We start from the raw sequence: 27,748 nt of genomic DNA, 5'->3' as shown, positions 1-27,748 counted from the left end.
TATTGGATTCTAGTTGGCAAATTTTTTTTGGTAAGATTTTTTTTATCTTAGAACAGCTTTAGGTTTACAACAAAATTGAGAGGAAAATACGGAGATATCCCATTTGTTCCCTGCCCTTAAATTACACATGAGTAGCCTCACCTATCATCAACATCATTTGCCAGAATGGTATCTTTAAAAGATTTTTAAAAATGTATTTATTTTTGAGAGAGTGAGCAGGGGAAGGGCAGAGAGAGAGGAAGAGAGAGAATCCCAAGCAGGCTCTGCATTGTCAGCACAGAGCCCAATGTAGGGCTTGAACCTACAAGCTGTGAGATCATTACCTGAGCCAAAATGTAGATTTGAGCGCTTAACTGACTGAGCCACACAGATGCCCCTTAAAAGAATTTTTTAAAATTTCTTAATTAAAAAAAATTTAATGTTTATTTTTGATAGAGAGACAGAGCATGAGCAGGGGAGGGGCAGAGAGAGAAGGAGATGCAGAATTTGAAAAGGCTCCAGGCTCTTAGCTGTCAGCCAAGAGCCCGACATGGGTTTCGAACTCACAGACCGCTAGATCATGACCTGAGCCAATGTTGTCCCCCGAACTGATGTAGGGCTTGAGCCTGCAAACTGTGAGATCATTACCTGAGCCATAATGAAGATTTGGGCGCTTAACTGACTGAGCCACCCAGGTGCCCCCGCCCCCCAAATTTTTATTTTTAAAATTTTTAATTGAAGTATAGTTGACATACAAATCTATATTAGTTTTAGGCATACAATATAGTGAGTTGACAATAATATACATTACAAAAAGCTCACCACTATTAAGTGTGGTTACTGTCTGTCACCATACAGTTTTTCCAATATTGTTGACTCTTATTCCTTATGCTATACTTCTCATACCCATAACTATTTATTTTATAACTGGAAGTTTGTACCTCTTATTCCCCTTGACCTATTTTGTCCATTTCCCCATCATCCCCTAGAATGGTACATTTTTTACTAAGGATGAACCTACATTGACACATCATAATGATCCAAAGTCCATTGTTTTACTTTGGGGTTCACTCTTTGTATTGTACATTATATAGGTTGGACAAATGATAATAGCATAGATCTATCATCACAGTATAATGTAGAATTTATGAATTTATGACTGTCCTAAGAATTCTTTGCATCCTTTTGTACTGTTTTCATAGTTCAGCCTTTTTCAGATGTTACGTAGTTGAAATCATACAATATGTAATAGACTTTTCAGATTGGCTTCTTTCATTTAGTAGTATATATTTAAGGTGCCTCTGTCTTTTCATAGGTTGGTAGCTCATTTCTCTTTAATACTACATAATATTCCATTGTCTGGATGTATTACAGGTTATCCATTTACCCACTAAAGGATATCTTGGTTGCTTCCAAGTTTTGGCAGTAATGAATAAAGCTGCTATAAGCATCTGTGTGCAGGTTTTTATGTAAACCTAAATTTCCCACCCCTTTGGGTTGATAACAAGGAACTCCATTGCTGGATTATATAGTAAAAGTATTAGTTTTATAAGTAACCGTCAAACTGTCTTCCAAAGTGGCTGTATCATTTTGCATTTCTATCAGCAATGAATGAGAATTCCTTTGCTCCACATCCTTGCCAGTATTTGGTTTTCTCAGTGGTTCAGACTTTGGTCCTTCTAATAGGTATGTAGTCGTATCTTGTTTTAGTTGATATTTTCTTGATGACATGATATCTAGCATATTTTCATATGCTTATTTGCCATCTATATATCTTTTTTTAAGTGAGATGTCTTCTAAGGTCTGTGGTCCGTTTTTTAATCAAGTTATTCTAAGAGTTCTTTGTGTATTTGAGATAACAGTCCTTTTTCAGATGTGCCTTTTGCAAATAGTTTCTCCCAGCCTATGACTTCTTTTTCTTGATATTGTCTTTCACAGAGCAGAAATTTTTAATTTTAGTAAAGTCTGTCTTAACATTGATTTCTGTCATAGATTTTTCTTTGGTGTTTATCTAAAAAGACATCACCCAAGACATCATACCCAAGGTATTCTAGGTTTTCTCCTCTGTTTTTCCGAGGAGTTTCAGTTTGTGTATTACTGGATTTAAAAAAAAAAAAAAAAGATAATTCTAGTATCTACTGTTGAGATGTTAGCTATTAGTAATTATTGCTTTTTTTTAAATCAATAATTTTTATTTAAGAATTTTAACATGTGATTCCTTCCACAATCACCATGGTTCCTCCAAGTCAGAATCACAGTCTTCAGAATAGCCCTTTTAAAAAGAGCTTTTGTTCAATCCACAGTTGTCTCCATCAGTCCAGAGTTCTTTCCATTAGGCTTCTTTTTTTTTTTTTTATGTTTTTTATTTATTTCTAGGAGAGAGAGAGACAGTGTGAGCAGGGGAGGGTCAGAGAGAGAGGGAGTCACAGACTGAAACAGGCTCCAGGCTCTGAGCTGGCAGTCAGCACAGAGCCCGACGCGGGGCTCGAACCCACGAACCGCGAGATCATGACCTAAGTGAAAGTCGGATGCTTAACCGACTAAGCCACCCAGGCGCCCCTCCATCGGGCTTCTTTAATCTCCACTTCAATATGGACATACTTCATGAATTCCCCACCTGTAATCTTGGAGATCCGTTTTTGTTTGCTGTTTTTTTTTTTTTAACTTTAGGGCCATGTTTAGGGTCAGAGTATATGGATCTATCTGGTTCTTAATTTCAAACACCCTCTAAATGTGAATGATTTCAAATCATGTTCACCCCTAAACTAGCACACCCTAGAACTGTACAGATTCTTGGGATACTCCAATACCTAAGATTTAAAAAATTTGACCATTAGCTCTTCCATTGTTTTAGCAGATAGATGTCTTGTAGTTCTTTCCCACAGATCTAACAAATAGTTCTGTGAATAATGGAAACCACACTTATACTCTATGAGGCGTTTCCAATGATGTAGGTCTACAGAAAAAGCCCCATCGGGATAGACCTCAACAATTATTGCGTCTTTAGAGGTAACCTTCAGTGGTTGGAAGGGTTAAGCTGCTTTTAAGATCTTTTAGTCTTTAATTTTTTGCAGTTTTACTATGACTGTGGTGTAGACATAATTTTACTATGTGATGAGATATAGATATCTTTTCCTTTATCTTCTAAGGGTTTGTTGAGCTACTTGGATCTGTGGTTTGATACCTTTTGTCACTTTTGGAAAATTGTCCATTATTATCTCTGAAAATATTTCTTCTGACCCATTTTCCCCCCCTTTACACATATGTTAGAGGTTTTTTTACTTTGTCCTTTATTCTTTCTGTTTTTCCATTCTTCCATTTCTCTTCTCTGTTTTCCATTCTTTTGTTTCTCTGAACTTTATACCAAGTCAGAGTCTTCTCACCTCTCTTCTGGTTTATGTTTTTTAGATACAGAATTTGTATCTTTTTTCAAATTTGCTATGATTTCCTTCACTCTTTAAAAATGATTTCTGTTTCTCTACTGAAATTCTTGATTTAATGTACTATCTCCTTGGACATAATACATAAACTCAGAGTAAGATTTATAATCTCAGCATTTGAAACATTGCTGGTTTTTTCCTCCTGGTTTTCGTTCATTTGTCATACTTGCCTCATGGTTTTATGAGTGTATGTAAGACATCCATACAGGACCCGAAAGCAGGATTTGAAAAAGTACTGTTTGCGGTCTCTTTGAGAGCTTTGAGAACCTACTTAGGTTCATCCTTACTCTTTGAGTCTCAAAGAGTATGGGATTTCCCATGCTTACCGTCTTTGGCAAGTCTGAAGCTAGTCTTGTCTCCCTTATTCTGTGAGGTATTGAAAAACTCTGCTCCACTTCTCAGTCTCAGCTGCTGCTTCTAGATGCCCCCCAGGGAAAAGCTGACCCACATATCTGACTTACTTCTCTGGATATCCTTCTCTTAAATTTTGGCTTACTCATTCTTTTTTTGTGTGTGTATTTGTTTATTTTTGAGAGAGAGAGAGTTGAAGAGGAGCATAGAGACAGGGAGACACAGAATCTGAAGCAGGCTCCAGGCTCTGAGCTGTCAGCACGGATCCCAATGCGGAGCTTGAACTCATGAAGCACGAGATCATGACCTGAACCGAAGTTGGATGCTTAACCAACTGAGCTACCCGGTGGCTGCATTGGCTTACTCATTCGCCTCCTTAGCTTCTGTTGCCTGTTAGCTCCCTTTCTCCATATTTTTTTCTGGCTTTCCTCATCAGTAGGTTTTTTTTTTTTTTCCTATCAGTTTACTACTGCTGGAGATTGAGTCATTTTTTTATACTGTTAAACTTACTGAAATAGTAATATTTTTTCTACTCTTTTTAGGTGATCAAAGTACCTCCTTGGGATTAAATATATTAAAAAGACACAAAGAAGTTTAAAGGAGCAAAAAAAAAAAAAAAAGTCACAGTCCCATCAGTAGAGGCAGTTAGTTCTTTTTTGTTAGAGAGCTGATTTTTGTGTGCATGGGGTTGGGGAAGAGCTTGAAGATAAGCCTCGTTTGAATATTCTGAGTTTGAGGGGATTAAAGTACTTAAGTAGGGTTATGCTTGAGGCATTTAGGTATTAAACAGGTGGTTTGATGTAAGAACAGTGTGGAGATTTGGATTTGGACATTAAAAGCAGAAAGTTTCAGGGCAGCTGAGTGGCTCAGTCAGTTAAGTGACTGACTCTTGGTTTCAGCTCAGGTCAAGATCTCATAATGTGTGAATTCGAGCCACGCGTCAGGCTCTGGACCTGTCTGGACAGGTCTGTGATGGTTTGTAGACTATTTCATTGTTACAGGTTGCACAGATTGAAAAGGGACAGAGTAATTAGGGGAGAGGTAAGACAGAACCTAACTCTTCTACTGTTAAAATGGCCAATACAGCCTCATATTTAATATTTGAGATTATGTGTCTATTGGAAAAATTGTTTTCTTCCATATTTAATGGCTTGATTGATTTTTTTAAAGCCTGAAATCCTATATGCTAAATAGTGGTTATATAAAACACAGTTTTTTACTGTGAAATATTTATTAGTGTTTTAGATCTAATCACAAAATAGATTAAGCCTCGAAGTTGCGGATCTCAGACTTGCTAATAAGTGATACTTGGCTTGTGCAAATGACAATCATCAATCTTTTGTTTTATTAAATGTGTTTAATAGTGAAATCACAGTATTAAAGAATAATAAAACTATATTAAGTACCCTAGGGAAGTATTAAATACAAATCACTTTCACACTGAATTAGTTTACAGAGAAATAGAGACAGTATAAGAAGTAGTACTCTTGGTCTTGCTGTTCAAATAACCACTGGTATATTAAAATCGAATAATGACGGGGCGCCTGGGTGGCTTAGTTGGTTAAGCGTCCGACTTTCGCTTAGGTCATGATCTCGCAATTCGTGGGTTCGAGCCCTGCGTCGGGCTCTGTGCTGACTGCCAGCTCAGAGCCTGGAGCCTGTTTCAGTCTGTGATTCCCTCTCTCTCTGACCCTCCCCTGGTCACGCTGTCTCTCTCTCTCTCCTAGAAAAACAACAACAACAACAACAACAAAAAAATAGAATAATGACTTCATTTAATTTATTATTTTTAGTTTTATACCAGACTGTTTCTTTAAATATATGTGCACCCAGGGCATGTAAGGATAGACTATAAACTCATGATCACATATTTATTTACTTATTTTTAAGTAAGCTCTATGCCCAGCATGGGGCTAGAACTCATAACCCCAAGATCAAGAATTGAATATTGTACCGACTGAGCCAGCTAGGTGCTCCAGTACCTACTTATTTTTAATACATAATTTGAAATTTTTGTTTATACAGTTTTAATTGTATTTTGGTAATTTTTCTGTGTGTTTGAGAGGTCTTATCATATGGAAATTTGACTTAACAGAGCTACAATAGAAGAAGCATACTCCAGGTCAATGACAAAACTAGCAAGATCCGCAAGCAACTATTCACAACTTGGGTGAGTTAATGTCTTTGAAAAACTCTTTTTCAATGTTGATTTAGGCACAATTTTTGAGCATGTTAGGTTTCTGTTGAAGATTAATCACTCATAAATACAATAATATATAATGTACTTAAGATGTCTATATACGATGGGGCTCCTGGGTAGCTTAGTTGGTTGAGCGTCCGACTTTCGCTTAGGTCATGATCTCGCGGTTCGTGAGTTCGAGCCCCGCGTCGGGCTCTGTGCTGACTGCCAGCTCAGAGCCTGGAGCCTGTTTCCGTCTGTGACTCCCTCTCTCTGACCCTCCACCTGCTCACGCTGTCTCTCTCTCTCTCTCCTAGAAATAAATAAAAAAAAACATTAAAAAAAATTAAAATGTCTATATACGAATAGATTCTTGACTTGATAAAAAATAGAATTGAATATGATGAGTCAGTTAATGCAGTCAAAGTAAATGAAACCCATTTTTCCCCTTTATTAAACTACCTAGTCATTTGATAGTATAATTTTGAGATTATAAATGTTACGTGTTGTGCGTGGCATTTGAGTTTTCTGTAAGTTCACTTAAATTATGTTGAACAGTGATCTTTACAAACTCACTTAGGATAAGTTTTACTGACATGATTAAATTTATTAAAAATTTATTAAAATCTCTTATGATTTTATAGACTATTATTAAATATTTCTCTTAAAAATTTGTGGTGAGAAAATATGTGCTTTGAAAAATGCATACTAAAATAAGAATACATTTTAGGAGTGCCTGGGTAGCTCAGTCGGTTAAGTGTCCGACTTCAGGTCATGATCCCACAGTTTGTAAGTTCAAATCTTGTGTCCAGTTTTGTGCTGACAGCTTGGAACCTGGAGCCTGTTTTTCTTTGTATCCCTCTCTCTCTGCTCCTCCCCTGCTTGCACTCTCTCTCCCTCTCTTTAAAAAAATAAATTAAAAAAAATAAGAATACATTTTAAATAAGAAGATATACTACATGGCTTTAGTAGTTCTGGAAGGAGATATTGTATGATTTAAGCCACAACAATCCTGGGAGAAATATTTAATCTTTTTAAAAAATTTTTTTTAATGTTTTATTTATTTCTGGGAGAGAGAGACAGTGTGAGCAGGGGAGGGTCAGAGAGAAAGAGGGAGATACAGAATCTGAAGCAGGCTCCAGGCTCTGAGCTAGCCATCAGCACAGAGCCCAATGTGGGGCTCGAACCCACGAACTGTGTGATCATGACCTGAGCTCAAGTCGGATGCTTAACTGACTGAGCCACCTAGGCACCCCAATATTTAATCTTTTTTAATTATCTAAAAATTGAGGAAAGGATATACTTTTAAGATAATTTAACAAATAATTCATCTAACATCTATAAAAATTTTTATAGTGATAATCAGTATAACATTTTTTTGTATCTGGGATTCTGATGAATCTGTGAATCCCCTGAAAATTTTCATAGGTATTCATATTTCTGTTGAAGAGGGTTTATACCATCTGTCAGATTCACAGACGGTTCCCTGAACCAAAAAACTGATTAAGAATGAAAGTATTCTTTTGTGTGGTTGAATGAGTTTAAATGAAAATCTTGCTAAATTGTGGCCCAGGTAGAGAGGTACTCTCAGTTCATCCTCAGTGTGACACTGCCCATTATATTAAGTGTTGACAGTCACAGCTAAGAAGACCTTCTCTAACCCTGTACTAAGGCTGGGAGCTGCCACCTTTTTCACCCAGAGGGGAGTAGGGACTGTTAGTTGATGACCATCTAGTGCTGTTTTTCTTCCAGTTGTCTTCCAATTCTTTCTCCCATTCTCCCTCCCTTGATACATCACTTTTCTGGCAGCTTCCTTTTTCTAAAGCCTTTATGTAGCCATGCCTTTTCTAAAATTTATTTATTTACCATAGTAGAAGGGCCAGATAGTAGCTGGAATAGCAGAAGCTGGCTGTAGACAATTGGCTGTGGTTTTATTATAGAAAATTCTATCCTGTTTTTAGTTGTCAGGTGGGAGATAGAAAAAACATGACTTTAAGTTCAACTATGTTTTCAGAGAAGATACCAAAAACATTTCTGTCTTTGGAATGCGTGCTTCTCATAAATAATAGATATTTTATGTGTTAGTGTCATTACTTAAGATCATAAAGATTTTAAATATTAATGTTTTACTGATGCATATTTAAGCAATTAAATTTTCTCTTTATATTTTTGCATTTAAAAATATTTGGAACTTGTTAGTTTCTTTTTCACACCTTATTATATATTAATGTGTTTTACTTGACCAGAAAAAAAAGGTTTGTATATCAAACTTAAAAATATATTTGGCGTTCCTTAAAGAAACCAGTATTTAAAGAAATCTTATGTTGAACCCCTTGACGGTAGAGAATCCTTTGGTAAAGGTACATTCCCAGCTTCCTGCTTCCTACATTCCCAAATCCAGACTATCATGTGTCAGGCTTATATGAAGGGATGTGTATGTATTTGGGTGCTATCGTGAGTGGGTAATTTTCAGTTGTCTGTATTTACTCTCAAGATTTTCCTTTTAACTCCTTGTCAGCTGATTAGATTTTAAAGCGTGAGTTGAGATCTAATTGGAACAGCCCTATTCTAAGCATATTAATTTTCCTGTTTGAACTTCTTTGTTATTGCTTAAAATGATCGTTGTCAGTTTGCATTCCTAATACATATTAGGATAAGTAATTTCTTTCTTTACCCTCTTGATCTGTGCTGCATTCCTTATTGACTAAGTTGGTTTAAGCTAACCATTGACATCCTACGTACTGTACTATCCAGGATGCAATAATGTAGTAATGTAGACATACTTGAACCTGCTGAAAATGCTAAGTTCTCAGTATTGAGAAAAAGTGGTAGGAAAGTGTGTCTTGTATCATGTATCATGTACTAGAAAAGGACAGTGTTAGTGTTTGTTAAAGTACACAGATAAAATTACCTGAAATAAGATTTCTTGTTCTAAATATTAGTACCAGTTCTAAAATATTCTCAGTGATTGTTAAGGGTGCATACTCTTAAAAAATAGTGTGAATTTGACTTTCACATGTTTGAAATCAGAGGAACTTTTATGTGTTTAAAAAATTTTTTTACTAATGTTTATTTGTGAGAGAGCGAGAGACAGAGCGGGAATGGGGAAGGGGCAGAGAGAGAGGAAGGCACAGGATATGAATCAGGCCTCAGGCTCTGAGCTGTCAGCACAGCCCGACACAGGGCTTGAATCCACAAACTGTGAGATCGTGACCTAAGCTGAAGTCGTCCACTTAACTGACTGAACCACCCAGGCTTCCCAGAGGAACTTTTATTTTTGATGAAACATTTTAGACAGCACTAAATAGTTGAAAATTGAAGTTTGGAAACAAGTTGATTTTACAATAGACAATGTCAAGGACAAGTCAAACTCAAATCAACTCAGAAAATAGTATGATATGATTAACAGAGAGCCATGGCTAGACCACCTATAAATATTTAACTGATTTTTGTGTACCCGACTGAGGTCCACAGATGATTTAATTAACTAAGGATTTAAAAAATCAGCATCAGTCTGTCAATCATTTCATTTATGATTTATTTTAATTTCTTATTTTGCATAATTAAAATTGGTGAACATAATATTATTGTTTCTTTTGGTTCTGTTTTGGAGACTTAAACTTTTTTTTTTTTAATTAAAATAATCCCTGTACTTTCTTTCCCTTAGAACATTTGCACCAGTGTGGGATGTGTTCAAAACATCTACAGAGAAATTAGCAAACTGTCACTTGGATCTTGTTAGAAAATTACAAGAATTAATAAAGGAAGTTCAGAAGTATGGAGAAGAACAAGTAAAATCTCACAAAAAGGTATCATTTTTTTCCTGCTAAAGGATTGATTGATCAGATATTGAGACTTTATGGTTTGGTCATTTTGATGAATCATTTCATACCATACAGACTAAAGAAGAAGTTGCAGGAACTCTCGAAGCTGTTCAAGCCATTCAGAGTATAACTCAGGCCCTTCAGAAATCCAAGGAAAATTACAATGCCAAGTGTGTAGAACAAGAACGTTTGAAAAAGGAAGGAGCTACACAAAGAGAAATAGAAAAGGTAATTGTAATAAAAAATATCTCTCTGATTTCAAAGCACTCAAATATAAGACTGCATTTAATTTTTAGACAGTCAAAAATGACCTCATATTTAAAGATGAAGACACTGTGGCACTGAGTGTTAGTGATTTACCTAAATGAAACAGAACTAGGTTTGCAGAATATGTTGTGTATAAGTAAATCAGTTAGCAGATACATAAAAAAGATTATCTTTAGGTCATTGACATTTGTAGGATTTTTTAAAATAAGTGATAAGATACTGCACGGTGTATGGTTTAACAGCGATGTAAAATATTTTTTGAGGCAAGACTGGTATATTTAGAAAGGCAAAGATACTTGAAGATAAGCTTTAAAATACGTATTGTGGGTGATTTATTGCTGACTTTGAAGACATTTCTGTAGTAGTGCGGTAAACCACAACCCTTTTCCCCACTTGCATTTTAGTTGAAAGTAAATTTTTTCCCCTCTTTAAAACAGCTTAACCATTCACTTGTTTGATGTGTTGTATCTCATTTAGGAATGAGCCATAGGGAGTGATAATTTTGAAAGCTTTTTAAAGTATTTGAAATACCCAGTAAAAAAAGAAAACTAAATTGTAACTATATTATAGCAGTTATAATAATTATAAAGGTGTACATACATGGGCAGAAACTAGAAGAGACTATGGAAAAATCAAAACAGTTGATGGAATTTGGTATAACTGATTTCCTTTAATGTATGTGTAATAAATAAAAATTGAGAGGGCGCAAAAGATAAGGCACAATAAGTTACTATTTTAAAAGATCATTCCAGACAACAGCAGTTACAAATAAAATACAACAAGGGAAAACAAAACAAAATAACAGGGTCCAAAAAAGAAGGATAATAAATGGAACAGATACCCAAAGTGGCGTGTAGATATTGATTTTGCAGGTTTGTTGCACTCAAAGACCTAAATTAGGCTGTGGCATTTAAGCTCTTGTGTGGTAAAGGAGCTCACTCACTAGGTGAAGCTATATAGATAGAAAAAAAGATCTTGGGCTGCTGACTAGGGCTAAGCTTTATTGGCTGATGGGAACTTATGGACACAATTTTGAATGGTAATCAAGCTAAGGAACCATTTCATGACTGTTTTGGCCATATCCCCAATATTCTCCCAAGAAAGTAATTAAAAACTACCTTTCAGACTAAATTGGGGTCTTGGAGGGCTGGTAGGAGGTAACCTGAAAACTGCTGGTTGGGATGGATGGGCACAAAGGATAGAACATAACACAATTCTGGGTGGTAACGAATGCATTGTATTCTCTGGAACTGTTGCACAGCACTGGTGGAGGGAGAGAGAAAAAGAGAAGAGGAAAAAACAAGAAACCTCTGATTTGAAATGAATGAACAACCAAAATTCTATAGCCCGTCTAAGAAATGTAATACTAAGACAGCAATAAATTTAACAATTAGAAAAAAGAATTCTCTGCCGATATAATTTAAATTTATAAAACCAAAGAACAAAACCTTTTATGTGGTCGAGGATTTTCAGATTGAAAAGTGAATATAAAATATTAAATAAGATTAAGAAATATAAAAAGGCATAATGGAATAAGATATACTAGATGGAAAAACAGCTAATTAGAAGGCTTCGAAATGAATATAGTTATTGAAAACAGTAATAGAGAAGACAAATTTTAAACTTGATATAGTCAGAGACTGAATTTGGAAGATGGTACTGAGGGAACTCACCCACAACATAATACAGAGAAGTAAAGGTTACCAGCATTCATCTAATGTGAATTCCAGAAGAAAAATGGAGAGAATGGTTAGTCTAGTAATATTTGAAGAGTTAATAATTCAAGAGTTTTTCACACTTGAAGAAATTCAGCAGTCCCTAGATTAATATGATACTGCATGTTAACTGGAATTAAAAACTTAAAAAAAAATAAATGTGCACATATATAAAGAAAAAAAGAGTTCCCAGATTGAAAGTACATTCTTGGTATTAAGCAGGTTATATAAAGGTCTGTTCAGACCTAGATACCAGAGAAAAAGATGCCAGATATTTGTTTTCTCACATCTTTGAAATCAGAATGCATCTTCAGTTGATGATATCATATGATTGCTATTGGTAAGGTGGCTTTTGTGTGTAGTTTTATTGCCTTTGTGAACTTGGTTATTATACCATGATTGGACAACTGCAGTATTTTGATGTACAACTTAAGCGTAACTTAAAATGAACATCTTAAGACCATTTGAGGAAGGAATTGTTCTGGTATTGTCTGAACACCTTTTGTTGAGACCTGGTAAGATTAAGAAAACGCAAGCACAGGTGTTTAGAAGAAAATCAGGAGCTAATAACAGAGCATTTTTAAGAAGTGCTATATCAGTAATGATCTTGATGACATTGAGGATAATACTGTATGGGAAAAAAACCAGACCCCAGCAGCCTCTTAATTGGAAAGCAATTGAGAAGGCTGAAAATACAAATTTGAGGAAGATTTAAGAGTATGTCAGAGCTTTCCTTTTTTATTCTGTATTACATAGGAGTGGTAATAGAATAAAAATGTACCTTTAAGTGTTTGAGTCTAAAAGGGCTCCTTTAAAAGCATAAAATTAGGGAGGTGCCTGGTTGGCTCAGTCAGTTGAACGTCCAGCTCTTGATTTTGTCTCTCGCTATGATATTACGGTTGTGGGATTGAACCTCCCCCACAGGCTCCGTGCTGAGTGTGGAGCCTGCTTGGGATTCTTTGTCTCTCTCCCTCTGCTCCTCCCTTGCTTGGTTAGGCACACTCTCTCTCAAAAAGCATAAAATTATAATTTTAAGTGATAAGAAAGCATTATTCTATGCTTTAGTTGGTAGCATTTTTCTATTTTAATGATACACAAGAGGATGATGTATTTTATAAATTAAAGGTGTATTAGAGTTAGTAGTTATCAAGTATGTACGTTAAACATAACTTCTAAAAGAGTTGAAGTATATTTTAACTCTTTTAAAAAGTCTAAAAGAAAAGAGGATATTAAAATTTATTCATAAGGAGAAGGAGGAGGAAATAGGGAAAAAAAGAATGTTAGGCAGAAATATCAAAATAAGTTGGAAGAAGTAAGGTCAAATATACCAAAACCATAATATGTATAAATGAATTAGACTTCTAATAATTGGTTGATTTTCAAATTGAAAAAAAACCTTCTAATTATGTAAAACAACCTTAGTGTTTAGCAACAGAAGAGTTTTTCATATGATGGGGCTATTCAGTTCAAATAAATTATATAGGGTAAAATGGTAGATCTGGGATTTAAAATATTCTAGCAAAAAACCATGTTGGAGGGGGAAGATTGAATGGAATCCAGAAGTTATGTGATTGGTTAATGGAATTCATTATACTCCTTTTGTGTATTCTAAAATGTTTATCATAAAATCAAAAACAAAAAAACAAATGAGCTAGAATGACATGAATTAACATTGACTTGGGTTTATCTAAAAAGCATCATATTGAGCAAGAAAAGCAAAGTTCCAGAAGAATATGTAGATGTTGATACTTTTTACATAATCTTTAATTTTCGGCAACAACAAACAAAAACAAACCTTGTAAGTATAATTAACTTTCTTAGGGACATACTTAGGGATAGTAAACACTGTGCCATATATTGGGAGTTACCTTGGCAGAGCAAGTGGGGAATGGGACTGGTAAGAGCAGGGGGCACCCTTTGTGTATGTAATTATTAATTTTTTCCAAAAAATAAAAAAGATAGGAACAAAGATAGTATAAAGTCAACTATATTTCATTTTATTTTTTTCATTTTTTAAAGTTTATTTATTTTGAGAGAGTGAGGTTGAACAGGGGAGAGGTAGAGAAGGGGAGGGGAGAGAGAGAGAGAGAGAGAGAGAGAATCCTAAGCAGGTTCTGCACTGTTAGCACAGAGCCCGACATGGGTCTTGATCTCATGACCTGAGCTGAAATCCAGAGTCAGACGCTTAACTGTCGTCAAGTTACCCAGGTGCCCCAAGCCAACTATATTTCAAACTAAGAGAATTATTTTTTAAAATGTGAGCTATACGAAATAAGTCAGGCAGAGAAGGACAAATATCATATGTTTGCACGTATAGGAGGATTAGGAGGAACTTGACGGAGGAACAAGGGGGAGAAGAAGGGGGGAAATGGTGGGGGAAAGGGAGAGAGGCAAACCATGAGAGACTTGAATGCTGACAAAAACTGAGGACTGATGGATGTGGGGGGGAGGGGGGAGATGGGCATGGAGGAGGGCACTTGCTGGGATGAGCACTGGGTGTTATGTGGAAACTAATTTGACAATAAACTATTTGTAAAAAAAAATATAATAAAATAAAAAAATAAAATGGCAACATTACTGGTTTTGTTATTAAAAAAAAAATAAAATGTGAGCTATAGGAACAGTTCCTTATAGTATGTACTATAACATACAGGTCAGTAAATTGGTATGGATTCCATATCATTAATCAAAAGTGTGCTATCTCAGTTAATTGAAATTTTCCAGAGGGTTATGGTACTCTTAGGCTAAATACTGCTCTTTGCTTTTTTTTTTTTTTATTTTAAATGAAACCCAATGGGTTTAACACAGCACCTGTGTACAGTGACCCCTTGAAAAGTCTATGGTAACTAGAGATTATGCTTAAGGAAATGACTGTCTGAATCTTTTGATATAAACAAAAAAAGGCTTAATATAAGGTAATGATTTAGATTAAAGTAAAAGATTTCTTTTTGATTAACATACTGTAGTATTCAGTTGTGTCCAGGGTTTGTGAGTTAATGGTCTGTGCTTCACTTGTCTTGTGGCATAGACCCAGAGGAAGGGGTGCTTTTTTCTAATTGTTTTGCTCTGAGGTGATAACTTTACTGTTAGTACTAAATGTGTTATTGGGTGTCTGATTTATATATGTTCAAATCCAAGTCTAAGTAAATCATTAATTTTGTCCTATAACAAGCTTTTTATTAACATGAATATAGATTTTTAAAAACAAATCTTTGAACCATTTTCCTTTAATAAATTTGAAAAATACTATGGCTATTATGACATAGTATTCCTCTGATATTTACTTAAAAGCTCTTAATTTTTTATAAAACACTTTAGAAGGCACTCATTTATGGACTGTGACTAAATACTTAATTCATATGTATATATTTACTTCTTAGGATTTTACTATAAAAATTACAGGCACTTAGGGGCACCTTGGTGGCTCATTCGGTTAAGTGTCTAACTTCGGCTCAGGTCATGATCTCACAGTTTGTGAGTTCGAGCCCTGTGTCAGGCTCTGTGCTGATAGCTCACATTATTTATAATGCTAAAGAAATCAGTACAATGTGGGATTTATTTTATTGTCAATAGGTAATATGTTAAAGCCAATCTTTTATTTGTGAGAAGAAATGTAGCTGTTTTTTTATAAGCATAATTTCCTCATTTAAGAACAAATGCTCCAACTTCCCTTTTTAATGACTTTATGAAAGTGATAAGTTCATTACTAAGATTTCAGTTTTTATAATTCTGCCCTAGAATTTACAGCATTTCTAAGTATATTTACTTAGAAAGTTGTTTTTAGTTAACTGTATAGTTGTTTCCTATGAGTTCTCTTCTTGCTTTAAGAAGTAAAGGGGCACCTGGGTGGCTTAGTCATTAGGTGTCGACTTGGGCTCAGGTGATGATCTCACAGCTTCTGGGTTCGAGCCCTCTTGTCTCTGTGCTGACAGCTCAGAGCCTGGAGCCTGCTTCGGATTTTGTCTCCCTCTTTCTCTGCCCCTCCCCCGCTCATTCTCTGTCTCTTTGTCTCTCTCAAAAATGAATATATATTAAAAGAAATTAAAAGAAATAAGTAAAGGTGTTCCCAGTACAATAACATTCTAAAATTGGTTTCTACATATTTTTATATAATACCTTATTTTTCTTTAAATTTGTTTTTGTCATTACTTAAAACTTTGTGAGTCAACAGGGTTTTTTTTTTTTTTTTTTTTTTACTCCTTTATGATTAAGTACTGCTTTTGTTAGTATTCCAGGATACTACTTTAAGTTGGTATATAATTTCCTTAAGATTCTGGTATATTATTTTTACCTTTGAAGAGTGAGGGCTGATGTAAAAAAAATTAGAACTTTAAAGGCTACTTCTCTCTTGCTTCATGCCTCCAAATAAGAGAAGTGAAATTTTACACAGCTTCCTGGTATCAGAAAGTAGGCTCCCAAAGACTTATCTGTTTACATTCTGAGTTATATCCTGCTCTGAACTTTTGAGATGAAGATAATAATTTTATGGTTAGAAATAATGGACAAAGAAGTTTGTATGCTGAGTTGAATAGCTAGACCAAGATTTACAGTGAGAATATTCTGGGAGGAAAAAAAGAAGGTTAAGTATGACAGTATAAACATTTAAAATTAATTACTTCTAACTCTTTTGACTCAGTAAAAATTTGAGTACCAAAACTAGTTTGAATTCTAGAGTCTGAGTTTAGGAAGAGGAGATGATGCTTCAGGAATTTCTTTCCATCTCTTAAAGTCCTATAACTTTAATGAATAATGTGAAATAATTGCTTTGTTTACATTGTAGAAATAATATGATAAGTCTTCTATAAGGAGTAATGGCCCTCCATGCAGTGATCTTTTATTTCTGTTAGATTATAAATTTCTTGTGTGTGAGACACTATCATTGTATTGTTTGCAACACAGCATATATGTTTACTTGGAAAAAATGATTATAGCAAAATATTATTTGAATTTTTCCTGTTCTTAATACAATAAAATTAAGTTTATTTTACTTTAAGTATAGGCTAAAGATTAGATTCTTGGCTGTTTAAGTGGCTTATTCAAATATATATATTTTTAATATTCATTTATTTTTGAGAGAGAGAATGTGTGTGCGTGTGCGCGTTCAGGGGAGGGGAAGAGAGAGAGGGAGACAGAGGATCTAAAGTGAGCTCTGCACTGACAGCAGGGAGCCCAGTGCAGGGCTTGAACTCAGGAACTGCGAGTTCATGACCTGAGCCAAAGTCAGACACTTCACCGATTGAGCTGCCCAGACACCCCTCAAATATTTTTCTGATTGTTAGAGTATAACGTGATAATTTCTGTGCAATAGTAAGTTAATGATTTAGTTCCTACCGTGTGCTTGTCATTATGCTAGATGTTATGAAGGTTATTAAAGGTTAAAATACGTATTTTCCCCTTTTGTATTCAAGAAACTTCCTTCTTTTGGGGGAGCCAAAACATATTGAATAGTGCAGAGCAAGAGGTTAGAGGCTTTAATGGCAAGTTTAGAAAGAGGAGAGTGTCTTATTTTGTACAGAACCTATGAAAAAGAAAACAGGAAGATCTCACAAAATAAATTACTGTTAAAAGTATAGACACAATCATTACAGTTATGTTTTGGGGAGATTTTCCATTTTTATGAATTTCTTTCAAATTGCAAATATCTCTAGGACTGATCACACAACTCGGATCTTTCTCTGTAGTTAGCACATAAATTGTTAGGTAGTAACTTAATAGGCAGCAGAAAAAAGGGCTAAGTGTTAGGATAAAGAATAAGCAAAGAAGGGGCTGCCCTTGGAACTACATTATTTTGCTAGGCTCTGTTCCTGAAAGTCACTCCATGGACTGTTAAGTTGCTTATCATTCTTGCACAGACTGAAACTTTAGGTAGCTGGAAGAAGAGACTGAAGTCTGTTGGTATTAAAAAGACCCAAAGGAAACCCAGATAATCACAACATTAAAATGTTTTCTTAAATCTGGGCTTCCTATGAACATACTTAGTAAATTTTAAATATTTATCTCATCTCATTGTTATGTGTTTGAACAAGGCCAGGATATTAGAGGAACTATACTAACCATAGTATAAATAGTGTCAAATGGCCTGAGACAATAGGAAAAGGGTAAAAAAACAAAAACAAAAACTCAAAGAACAAAAAAAACCCAACAAAATCCATAGAGCAAACTTGAAAATCATTGTAGGTGGTTTTTTTTTTAATGTTTTATTTATTTCTAGGAGAGAGAGAAACAGTGTGAGCAGGGGAGAGTCAGAGAGAGAGGGAGTCACAGACTGAAACAGGCTCCAGGCTCTGAGCTGGCAGTCAGCACAGAGCCCGACGCGGGGCTCGAACCCACGAACCGTGAGATCATGACCTAAGCTAAAGTCGGACGCTTAACCGACTAAGCCACCCAGGTGCCCCGTAAATCACTGCAGGTTTTAACCTCTTAATCTAGGGATGGAGAACTAAGTATAGCTGTTAGATACAAAAAACCCACAAAATACAGTGATCTATCTTCATTCTGGTATTACTTTTAGAAACCATAATAATAGCAAATGCCATTTATTTTATAGATTTAACTGTATGCCAGACCCTGTCCCAGTCATTTTGTATAAGTTACATTTCATCACTGCCAAAGCTTTAAAAAATAGATAGTATTCTTCCATTTTAGGAAGAACTATGTAAAGCTCCAAGACAGAGCCTTCTGGCTGCAAAACCACTTTTCTGTATACTGTAAGATAAAATGGCATCCTATATTATTTATTTAAGAATGCAAGAAAGCATGGAGCATCTATGTTTAATATAATGTATGTAGTTATAGTTTAAGTAGCAAACACTGGGCCCTTTTTAGACAGTAGGCTGTCTATATCTCTTGTCAATCCTAAACTTTCAGGTAAACTCAACTTTCTGTTTCTAATTCTTATTCTTGAACATAATTTCATGTTGATTCTGATTAGCTTTTTACAGATTCCACGTTTCCCATCTTTACTTAGCTCTTAGTGGTACTTCTACTCATCTAGTTGTTACCTTTTGTATCTTCCACAACCCTGGTTTGAATTTTTTTTTTATTCTCCCGAAGCTCTCAGCCCTCCCTACCCTTCCCCACTCTTTATTTCTTTTTGAAAAAAATTTTTTACATTTTTATTTTATTTTTTATAATTTTTTGTTAGTTTAGTTTTTAATGTTTTATTTACTTCAGAGAGAGAGAGAGAGAGAGAGAGAGACAGCATGAGCAGAGGAGGGTAGGAGACAGAGGGAGACACAGGATCCGGAGTAGTCTCCAGGCTCTTAGCTAGCTGTCAGCACAGAGCCTGACGTGGGGCTTGAACCCATGAACTATGAGATTGTGACCTGAGCCGAAGTCGGATGCCTAACCAACTGAGCCACCCAGGTGCCCCTACATTTTTATTTTAAAGAGAGAGAGTGTGCCAGTGGGAGAAAGGGGCAATGGGAGAGAAAGAATCTTAAGCAGGCTCCATGCTTAGTGCAGAGCCCGATACAGGGCTTGATCCCATGACCCTGGGATCATGACCTGAGCTGAAATCAAGAGTCACATGTTCAACAGACTCCGCCACCCAGGTGCCCCAGTTCCTTCTCTTAGCAGACCATCTCTTATTTATCAAGAAAATGCATCAGATATTTTATCTTGAAATCCTTATCTTTTTTAAATCTTCTTTGAATTCTTATTTTTATCAACACTCCTCACACCCCAAACTTTCCATGTCCAAATTGATCAAACCATCCTTTGAGAATTGTTGTTTCTGGATAGATATTTGCTACACCCTACAAATTATACATAATCTTTCTTTTTCCTGAATGTCTGTCTTCCATAGAATTTATCTTTACTTCTGTGGCTTTGTTGGCTTTCTACTGATTTCTAGGTAAAAAAAGGTTCTACTACTTTTATGAAGCCCTTAAGGAAAAGATCCCTATATAATTTATCTTTATATTCCTTACTGCCTAATATTTAATATATCAAGTTTTTGATCTAAAGTTTTGAGTAAGTTACTTTGATAAAACTAGAGCTATAAGGCAATAACAACTTTTTAGAGATCGAAATATTTTTAAAAAATTTTTTTAATGTTTTTATTTATTTTTGAGAGAGAGAGAGAGAGAGAGAGCGTGAGCAGGGGAGGGTCAGAGAGAGAAGGAGACACTGAGTCCGAAGACAGGCTTCAGGCTCTGAGCTGTCAGCACAGAGCCCGATGTGGAGCTCGAACCCATGAACCGTGAGATCATGACCTGAGCCGAAGCTGGACACTCAACCGACTGAGCTACCCAGGTACCCCTAGAAATCGAAATATTAAGGGATATCTGGGTAGCTCATTCCGTTAAGTGTCCAACTCTTGATTTTGGTTCAGGTCACGATCTCACAGTTTGTGAGATTGAGGCCTGCGTCAGGCTCCGTGCTGGGCCTGGAACCTGCTTAAGATTCTCTCTCTCCCTCTGCCCCTCCGTCCCTCAAAAAAAAAAAGAAATCTTGAAATAAAGACAATGATTAAAAACAGATTTATAGATTTGTTGAAGCATAATGGAAATTGAGAAACATCAAGGAAAACTGATTTTCTCAACTTTTGAGCTACCTTTGTGGTTATTAATCAGACATTAAATGGAATATGTGTATATTGTGGGAGGAAAGAAGACTCACAGGTGTGGAAGAGTGTCAAGCACATTCTGATGGTATTGTCTCATTTTTGTTCATGAATTCTTAGTAGTAACACATACCACTAGAATGTGGTTATATGATCTTACCTGAGTTATAAAATGAGAGTATTTTAACTTTTCCAAGCACATTCTGTGTTTTGAAAGGAGACAGAAAGGAGAAATCAGTGTTTAGTTTCTGTGTTATTCTGTGACTGTAACAAAAAATATTGCTAATGAGGAGTTGAAAAGAGGTATTAAAGTTAGTTTATGTCCTGTGGCACTCACCATAGGCCTCACCCTTAAAATGCATTTATATCAGGAAACAAAACAGGTCATTATATAGTTAAAAATGTTTTTGTTTTCTTACAGGCAGCGGTTAAATCTAAGAAAGCTACAGATACCTATAAACTTTACGTGGAAAAATATGCTTTAGCAAAAGCTGATTTTGAACAGAAAATGACAGAAACAGCTCAGGTTGGTATTTTAAAGCTTTAAATCTAAAACAGGATATTTGTTTTACTGATATAAATAATATGATTTTTGTGCTGTATAATTTTTTAGTATTAGAAATGTTAAAATACACAGTCTGTATTTTTTTTTAATGCTGTTTTAAAGATACATATCTTGTTTTGGAGAGCAAGGACCAAGATGCAATAATTATGACATCATAAGAGGTTATTCAGGTACAGCAGAAAAGACTGTTTACAGAGAATTGGGGAAAGTGAGGACACTAGTAGATGATGAAGACACTGCTGATCGTTAGCCTTATGTATGAATTTTAAAATTGACTTCTGCTTAAGAGAACTGGAAATGATTCACTGCGGAGAATATAGCTGTTAAGAAAAGAATCAAGCATCCCTGCTCTCATAGAACTTCCATTTAGTTGGGGAAGACAGACAATAAAAAATAAAGTCTGTCTCCCATAAACTTGGGATAATTTATACCCTATTGGATGTTCTTAGAACCTTAATTAAAGGCCTAGGTTTAAGGTGGGTGCCTTTTATGAATCATACCTAAAACTTCTACCCCCACTCTGTTGTACTCTTTTCTTGTTCTGCTCCTTAGCACTTTGTCAGGACAGGCTGGGGGTGCTGAGGTGCCAGAGCCCCACATCTCAGTGCTTACAATGGCCAGGGTTTATTTGTCATGTTCTTATTCATCATGGGCTGTTGGTACCTATTCTGCATCTTCTGCACTCTGGTATTGAGGCTGGTGAAGGAACCTCTTCTTCTTTATTTTAAACGTAGGGGTTTTTTTTGCTGGTTTTGTTTGTTTGTTTGTTTTTTTTGAGAGTGAGTGAGCAAGCAGGGGAGGGGCAGAGAGAGAGGGAGACAGAATCTCAAGCAGACTTTATGCTGTCAGCGCAGAGGCAGATGTGGGGCCCAAACCCATGAACCTTGACCTGAGCCGAAGTCAAAAGTGAGATGCTTAATTGACTGAGCCACTGGGGTGCTCCAAGGAACCTCTTCTTAGAACATTGTTTTTAGTCATCATATTTGAATGTAGTGAAGCAACCATATTTTTTTATTGTTCGTCTTCCTCCACTAAAGGCTAAGTTCTGTGGCAGTAAGGATTGATTTATTATTTCCTCAGCATTTAAAATAGTTCCCAGCACTTGGTAGGCATTAAGTAAGTGTGAAGAAGGAGTTTATATTAATCTGCCTTTTTGAATTCTAGGGAGTCTTCCTGCTTGGAGTGATGATTGAGGCACATTTCAGAAATCAAAAGTCTTTCATGCTTGTGTGCAGGTGTATGTGCCTCTCTCTTAGAGTATTGTAGGCACTGTGCTACTTGCTGGGTGTATATGGTATACATGTAAATGAAACAAACAACTTCCTGCTCTAGGTGGAGTGTGTCATATAGAGGAGGGAGGCAGACATTAAGCACATGGTTAAATATTAAAGTTTTGAATTATTATACCTGTTACAAGGAAAAGAAGGATTCTATGAGATAGAATAATAGGAGCAACCTAATTTGGATTTGGGAGTTAGGAAAGGCCTTTTTGGAGAAGTGAGATTTAAAACTGAGACGAAGCATGACTAAAGGGATGCATTCTAGGGCATGGTGTTCCAAGCATTGGGGACCCAGGGGTATAAGACCCAGAGGTATGAAAGCAGAGTACTTAATAAAGCTAAGCGAAGAGATAGTGGTAAGAAGTGAGATTAAAGAGATAGGCAAGGACCAGGCTCTAGTAGGGTTTACATTTCCTTCTAAAAAGAAGTCCCATTGCTGAATTACTCTGAGTTTAGTAGTCACTGATTCTGAGGAATTGTGATATTTAGCACATCCCCCACCCCCTAAAAAAAAAAACTCAGCACAATTTCTAAATTGTATTGGAATCACACTTTTGAGTTTCTATGTGACTTAGTTATAAATAATTAAGGATATGTCTTTTTTGGTGTAGCTTTTTAAAACAAGATTGAGAAAATGGCACACTTTTCTTGGAATTAGATAATATTCATATGAAATTTGTGGATGTTTGACCAAGCTTTTCTGGATTTGGGTCTGTCTTGTGAGGAAATTTCTGGTTTATGAAATTGCAGAAATTTAAGCTGAGGGCGAATTCTTAGAATATGAACATAAACAAGAATCATGCTTCTGCTGAATATTCCTCAGTTCCTAAGAGAGTAACTCAGAATTTTGAAATATTGATACTCATTGATTTGATCAGCATTAGTCAAGATAAGACATTTTAACTCTGCCATTTTTCTTGAATAAAATCGGTTAAAGTTTGTGAACTTTGGTTGCATTACTGCCAAAACTATAATTTCATCATTATTGGATTTTTTTAGAAAAGTTCAGACCCTTTATATATATGATATTTGGCTTAGTGATTTTCTGGTCATATAACTCACTGCTGAAGAAAATTGTGTATTAAATATAGGGTGAGGAATTTAATTTGCTAAACTAACGAGAGAAAAATGACAAGGCATTTAGGCCTGTTTCTTAGAACTGATTTAATTTAGCAAAAAAACCCCAAAAAACAAACAAAAAAAGAAACCCCCAAAAAACCTCACAAAAAAACAAAGAACATGGGTAGTCAGGTTTGTGCAGTAGAAATGACAAATATATTTTGTTTGAAAAAAGCTAGTTCAGCATTTCCGAAATCCTGTTTTGAGGATTATTATTGTTCTTTGAGATATTAATAGATATTAAGAGAAGAAGAAAAACAAAAAGGGTTGTGTGGTCAAAGAAATTTAGAAAACACTGGGTTAAGCAAAATGAAAACATGTTTTATTTCAGTATTTCTCGGGGTTTTCAATCTGTGTATTGAAAGCTAAGTCTAGCAGTGGTTTTCTTCCTGGGGAATAAATAATCAGAATGACCCAGGAAATTTTCCTAAACATCATTTTCATCTTTTTCCGCTTCTATTCCCCAGGTAGTTGTAGAGAATCTGTGGGTTCTGGAGTTTAAAAACATTTTCCAGGTGATTGGATATATCCCCACCTTCAGTTGAGAACTGCTGACATCGAATATACAGGCTTTTCCACATTTCTTTGACCATAGATTATTTCTTTTGAAGGCTGCGTGTTAACATTTCAAGGATTAGAAACATACTCTGAGAGACTTTGGGTTAGATTGTAAAGTCTTCAGACGTAAACAGTAGTTTTTGCTCTGTCAACTAATTGGTCTTTGGTTTGAAACCCTTCTGTGTTGGCTTGGCTGTTGTGATACTTCTCATTTGGGTCTCCTTCTAATTTTCTGACTGTGATTATAGATTTTAATTTGTGGTATCTTCAAAATCAAGTTCATATGTGCCTGAGAAATGGCATAACAAAAAACTAACAATAAAAAGTTAAACATTTCATTATGTTTACTGGACCCATTTATCTAGAAGTATTGTTACACATTACATAACAATGGTAGCTCACTAAATTTGTTAGCTGTATTAAGATAACTTAAAAGGTGTTTTGATTTCAGGCTCAGTTGGTAGAGCATGTGACTCTTTATCTTGGGGTTTCAGGGTCACGAGTTCAGTCAAGCCCCACATTGGGTGTAGAGATTACCTAAAATAATAAAGTATATAAAAAAAGTCTTTTGATTTCAGAGAGAGAGAGTGTGTGTGTATATTTCTTTTATGTATATATATATAACTGTTCACATTTGTTACCCAGAAATTTCAAGATATTGAAGAAGCTCATGTCATTCACATAAAGGAAATTATAGAATCCTTGTCAAATGCTATAAAGGAAATTCATTTGCAAATAGGACAGGTAAGTTTTTCCTTTTGTTGAACTGATTCATGAAAATTTTATGTTCATTTATGACTCTTTAAAAAATCCAAAACTCGGGGCGCCTGGGTGGCTTAGTCGGTTAAGCGTCTGACTTTCGTTTAGGTCATGATCTCGCGGTTCGTGGGTTCGAGCCCCGCGTCGGGCTCTGTGCTGACTGCCAGCTCAGAGCCTGGAGCCTGTTTCAGTCGGTGACCCCCTCTCTCTCCCTTGCTCGCGCTGTCTCTCTCTCTCTCTCTCCTAGAAATAAATAAAAAACCTTAAAAAAATTAAAAAAAAAAAAATCCAAAACTCCATATGATACTGAATTGTTTCAGATAAAGAATATGTAGTTACATGTGTTAAATATAAAATAAACTGGGTTTTCATTGTTTGGCTACCAAGGATGATAATTCAAATTAATTTTTAAAATTAACTATAGCTCTGGGGCACCTGGGCAGCTCAGTCGGTTTAATGTCCCACTCTGGCTCAGGTCATGATCTCAGGGTTCGTGAATTTGAGCCCTGCACCAGGCTCCTGCAAAGCCTGCTTAGGATCCTGTTCCCTTCTCTCTCTGCCCCTCTCCTGCTCTCAGTCTCTCTTTTAAAAATACATCAACATTTTAAAAGATTAGTTATAGCTCAGTCTTTTTACATTAAAACTCTGAAGTTATCAGTTTTTGAATTTTTTTTTATAAGTTTTACTGTTTTATAATTTAGAGCAGCAGTATAGAACTTGTGCTTAGAAATTTTTTAAACATAGGGGTGCCTGGCTGGCTCAGTTGGTAGAGCATGTTGTTCTTGATCTCAAGAGTTGTGATTTGAAGGCCCACATTGGGCATAGAGATTACTTAAGAAAATCTTTAAGAAGAAAAATTAAAAAAATTTTCCAGAAATATGAAAGCAGTTTAATGATGACAGTTTGGAGTGCATTGAAATAGAGAAAGATGAGGTCTGTTATTTTTTATTAAACATTAAAGTTAGAGATTTGTATAAGTTTTAATTTATCTTAAGATTTATGTGTCTGAAACATTCAAAGATGAGAACAAGGAACTCCCTGGATTTTTAAGGCTGTGAGGCTGTATCTTAAGGGGTTCATATAAACAGTGGTTGGTACCCACAGGTTTACTAACACCGTGAGGTAAAAGAGCATGTTAGGTAAATGAAAGTTCTCAATGGCTTTGGGTCAAAAAAAATCCCCACATTTTGGTATAATGAATATTAATTGCTTTGTGGAAGTTTTGTCTGAAACATAGTAGGAATTTTTAATGGAAAAAGAAAAAAATCTATTTATTTCATTTTAATAGGTCCATGAAGAATTTATTAATAACATGGCTAACACTACAGTTGAAAGCTTGATACAAAAATTTGCAGAGTCAAAAGGCACTGGGAAGGAAAGACCTGGTAAGATGATAAAACTCTGTAAGGAAATGTATTCAAATTTCCCATTCAGGAACAAATATATTTGCTTTTGAATTCCCAGACCGCAAAATGGAGCTTGGGAGATCTCTAAAAATATGTGTAAAATATTAGATATCATTTCTTTTATGTCTGATATACTAAACTAATATTTTTATTCTGGCCTTTGATGGCTAATCATTTAATATTAAAATGGTTATTATAACCTTTGGTAAATTAATATGCTGCAGTTTATTTACATTTTTCAAAGAGTAACAGCTTATTTTTATTTTTTATTTTTATTTAAAAAATGTTTCTGGGTATCATGGTTGTTGACACATAATGTTAGTTTCAGGCATGTAACATGGTGATTTCACCTTCTCTATGAGTTTTGCTGTGCTCGTCACAAGCGTAGCTACCATCTATTGCCATATAGTACTATTACAGTATCATTGTCTGTATTCTGTATGAACAGAAGGCCATCTTAGAGGAAGAATAGGGGAGAATATTGAGCCCTCAGAGTACTGAGGCCAACAGAAAACTTTTTGTAAAATTTAATAACTTTAAAAATTTTCTTACATATGTATTGAACATATATACTTGTTGCACTAAAAGTATTTTTTCAGATATTGTTTTAGACATTGAGGATGTATCGCTGAATAGATGAATATAGGAATCCTGGTTTCTGTCTTATGAATGAATAATTATGGTAGCCTGAATCTTACTTTTAATAAGCATGTTATGATGTATCAAATGTAGTAAGTAGCCCATTCTCTTGTTTTGCTCAGCATAGACTCTTCCTGATTTCTTAATTTTGTTTATTAGTTACTATATCATGTCCTTGTAAGATATTTCTTTCACCCGACAGGTAAAAATAATTCAATCTAGTAAAGAAAATATGGTTTGGAATTCAGGAAAACAGATAAGTGATTTGTCGGGAGGTCTAGGAGTTGGTTTTCTTTAGTGCATTTACCAGAACTGAGGCTTGTAACCTGAATCTTCTTCACTTTTTCTTTTTACACTTTATTAACTTTGAAATCATTGGTCTACTTATGTTAGTATTTTTCCCTTCGTGTCTTTTCATGCTTTCTCTCCCCACCTGATCAATTGCAGCAGCATATTTCTAAATACTGGCACAATAGATATTTCTGCTCTAATCCATTTTACATGTTACACATTCATATTTTGACTATACAATAATGAAATTATAATTGCACTACTCATATATCTTTGACTTTTCATTATAGACAGAATGAAATTTAGACTCTGGATTTGGATTCAGAGCTTTTCAGGATCTGTCCCCAACGAGTCTTTAGTCTTTCTTTCCTTTATTACCCTCCACTGCAGCCAGCTGGGACTGCTTACTGTTTCCTATACATGCCCCGTTTCCCCTTGGTACTCTAGTTGTCCTTATGTTCTTATTCTAGGAGGTGCTACATCCCACCTCTCTCCTGCCCCATGTCTTTCCATGTGGTTGTCAAGTGAATTAACTCTTGAAGACCCCAGGTCATTTGCTACTTCCTCCATCGAAAATACCATAGAACTTTAACTGTACTTTTTTTTTCTTCCTTTTTTTTTTCTGGCATTGTTGCTGTCTACCTTAAATTTTAATAATTGTGCACATGTGAAGAAAAGCTCTGTATTTGATTCATTTGTTTATCTTGTTTATGTGTAAATAGTACTTTTTTATTGAGTGAATGAACAAATGGACATATAATAGTAAAGTAATGATGTTAAGGAGGTTGCAGTGGATGGATTTGCTATTAG

The 27,748-nt window shown here is 35.3% G+C and overlaps 1 protein-coding gene and 1 non-coding gene across 2 annotated transcripts in view; one reads left to right on the top strand and one right to left on the bottom strand.

Annotated features, from left to right (window-relative positions):
- The window catches only part of FCHO2 (FCH and mu domain containing endocytic adaptor 2), a 120,991-nt gene that overhangs the window by 26,333 nt on the left and 66,910 nt on the right, over window positions 1-27,748 (top strand). The window contains exons 3-8 of the mRNA XM_039242073.1: window positions 5,866-5,940; window positions 9,617-9,758; window positions 9,849-10,001; window positions 20,743-20,847; window positions 24,489-24,587; window positions 25,891-25,987. Coding sequence (XP_039098004.1) covers window positions 5,866-5,940; window positions 9,617-9,758; window positions 9,849-10,001; window positions 20,743-20,847; window positions 24,489-24,587; window positions 25,891-25,987 — 671 coding nt within the window. The remainder of the gene's footprint in view (window positions 1-5,865; window positions 5,941-9,616; window positions 9,759-9,848; window positions 10,002-20,742; window positions 20,848-24,488; window positions 24,588-25,890; window positions 25,988-27,748) is intronic.
- On the bottom strand, window positions 2,839-2,969 carry LOC120238401. The gene has a single exon (XR_005530213.1). It is a non-coding gene; the product is annotated as a small nucleolar RNA SNORA18 (small nucleolar RNA).

This window comes from Hyaena hyaena, unplaced genomic scaffold, assembly GCF_003009895.1.
Source record: "Hyaena hyaena isolate Hyena2069 unplaced genomic scaffold, ASM300989v1 scaffold_205, whole genome shotgun sequence".
Classification (NCBI taxonomy): domain Eukaryota; kingdom Metazoa; phylum Chordata; class Mammalia; order Carnivora; family Hyaenidae; genus Hyaena; species Hyaena hyaena.
Note: the sequence above shows the minus strand (reverse complement) of the source record. Positions and strands in the feature narration are given on the sequence as shown.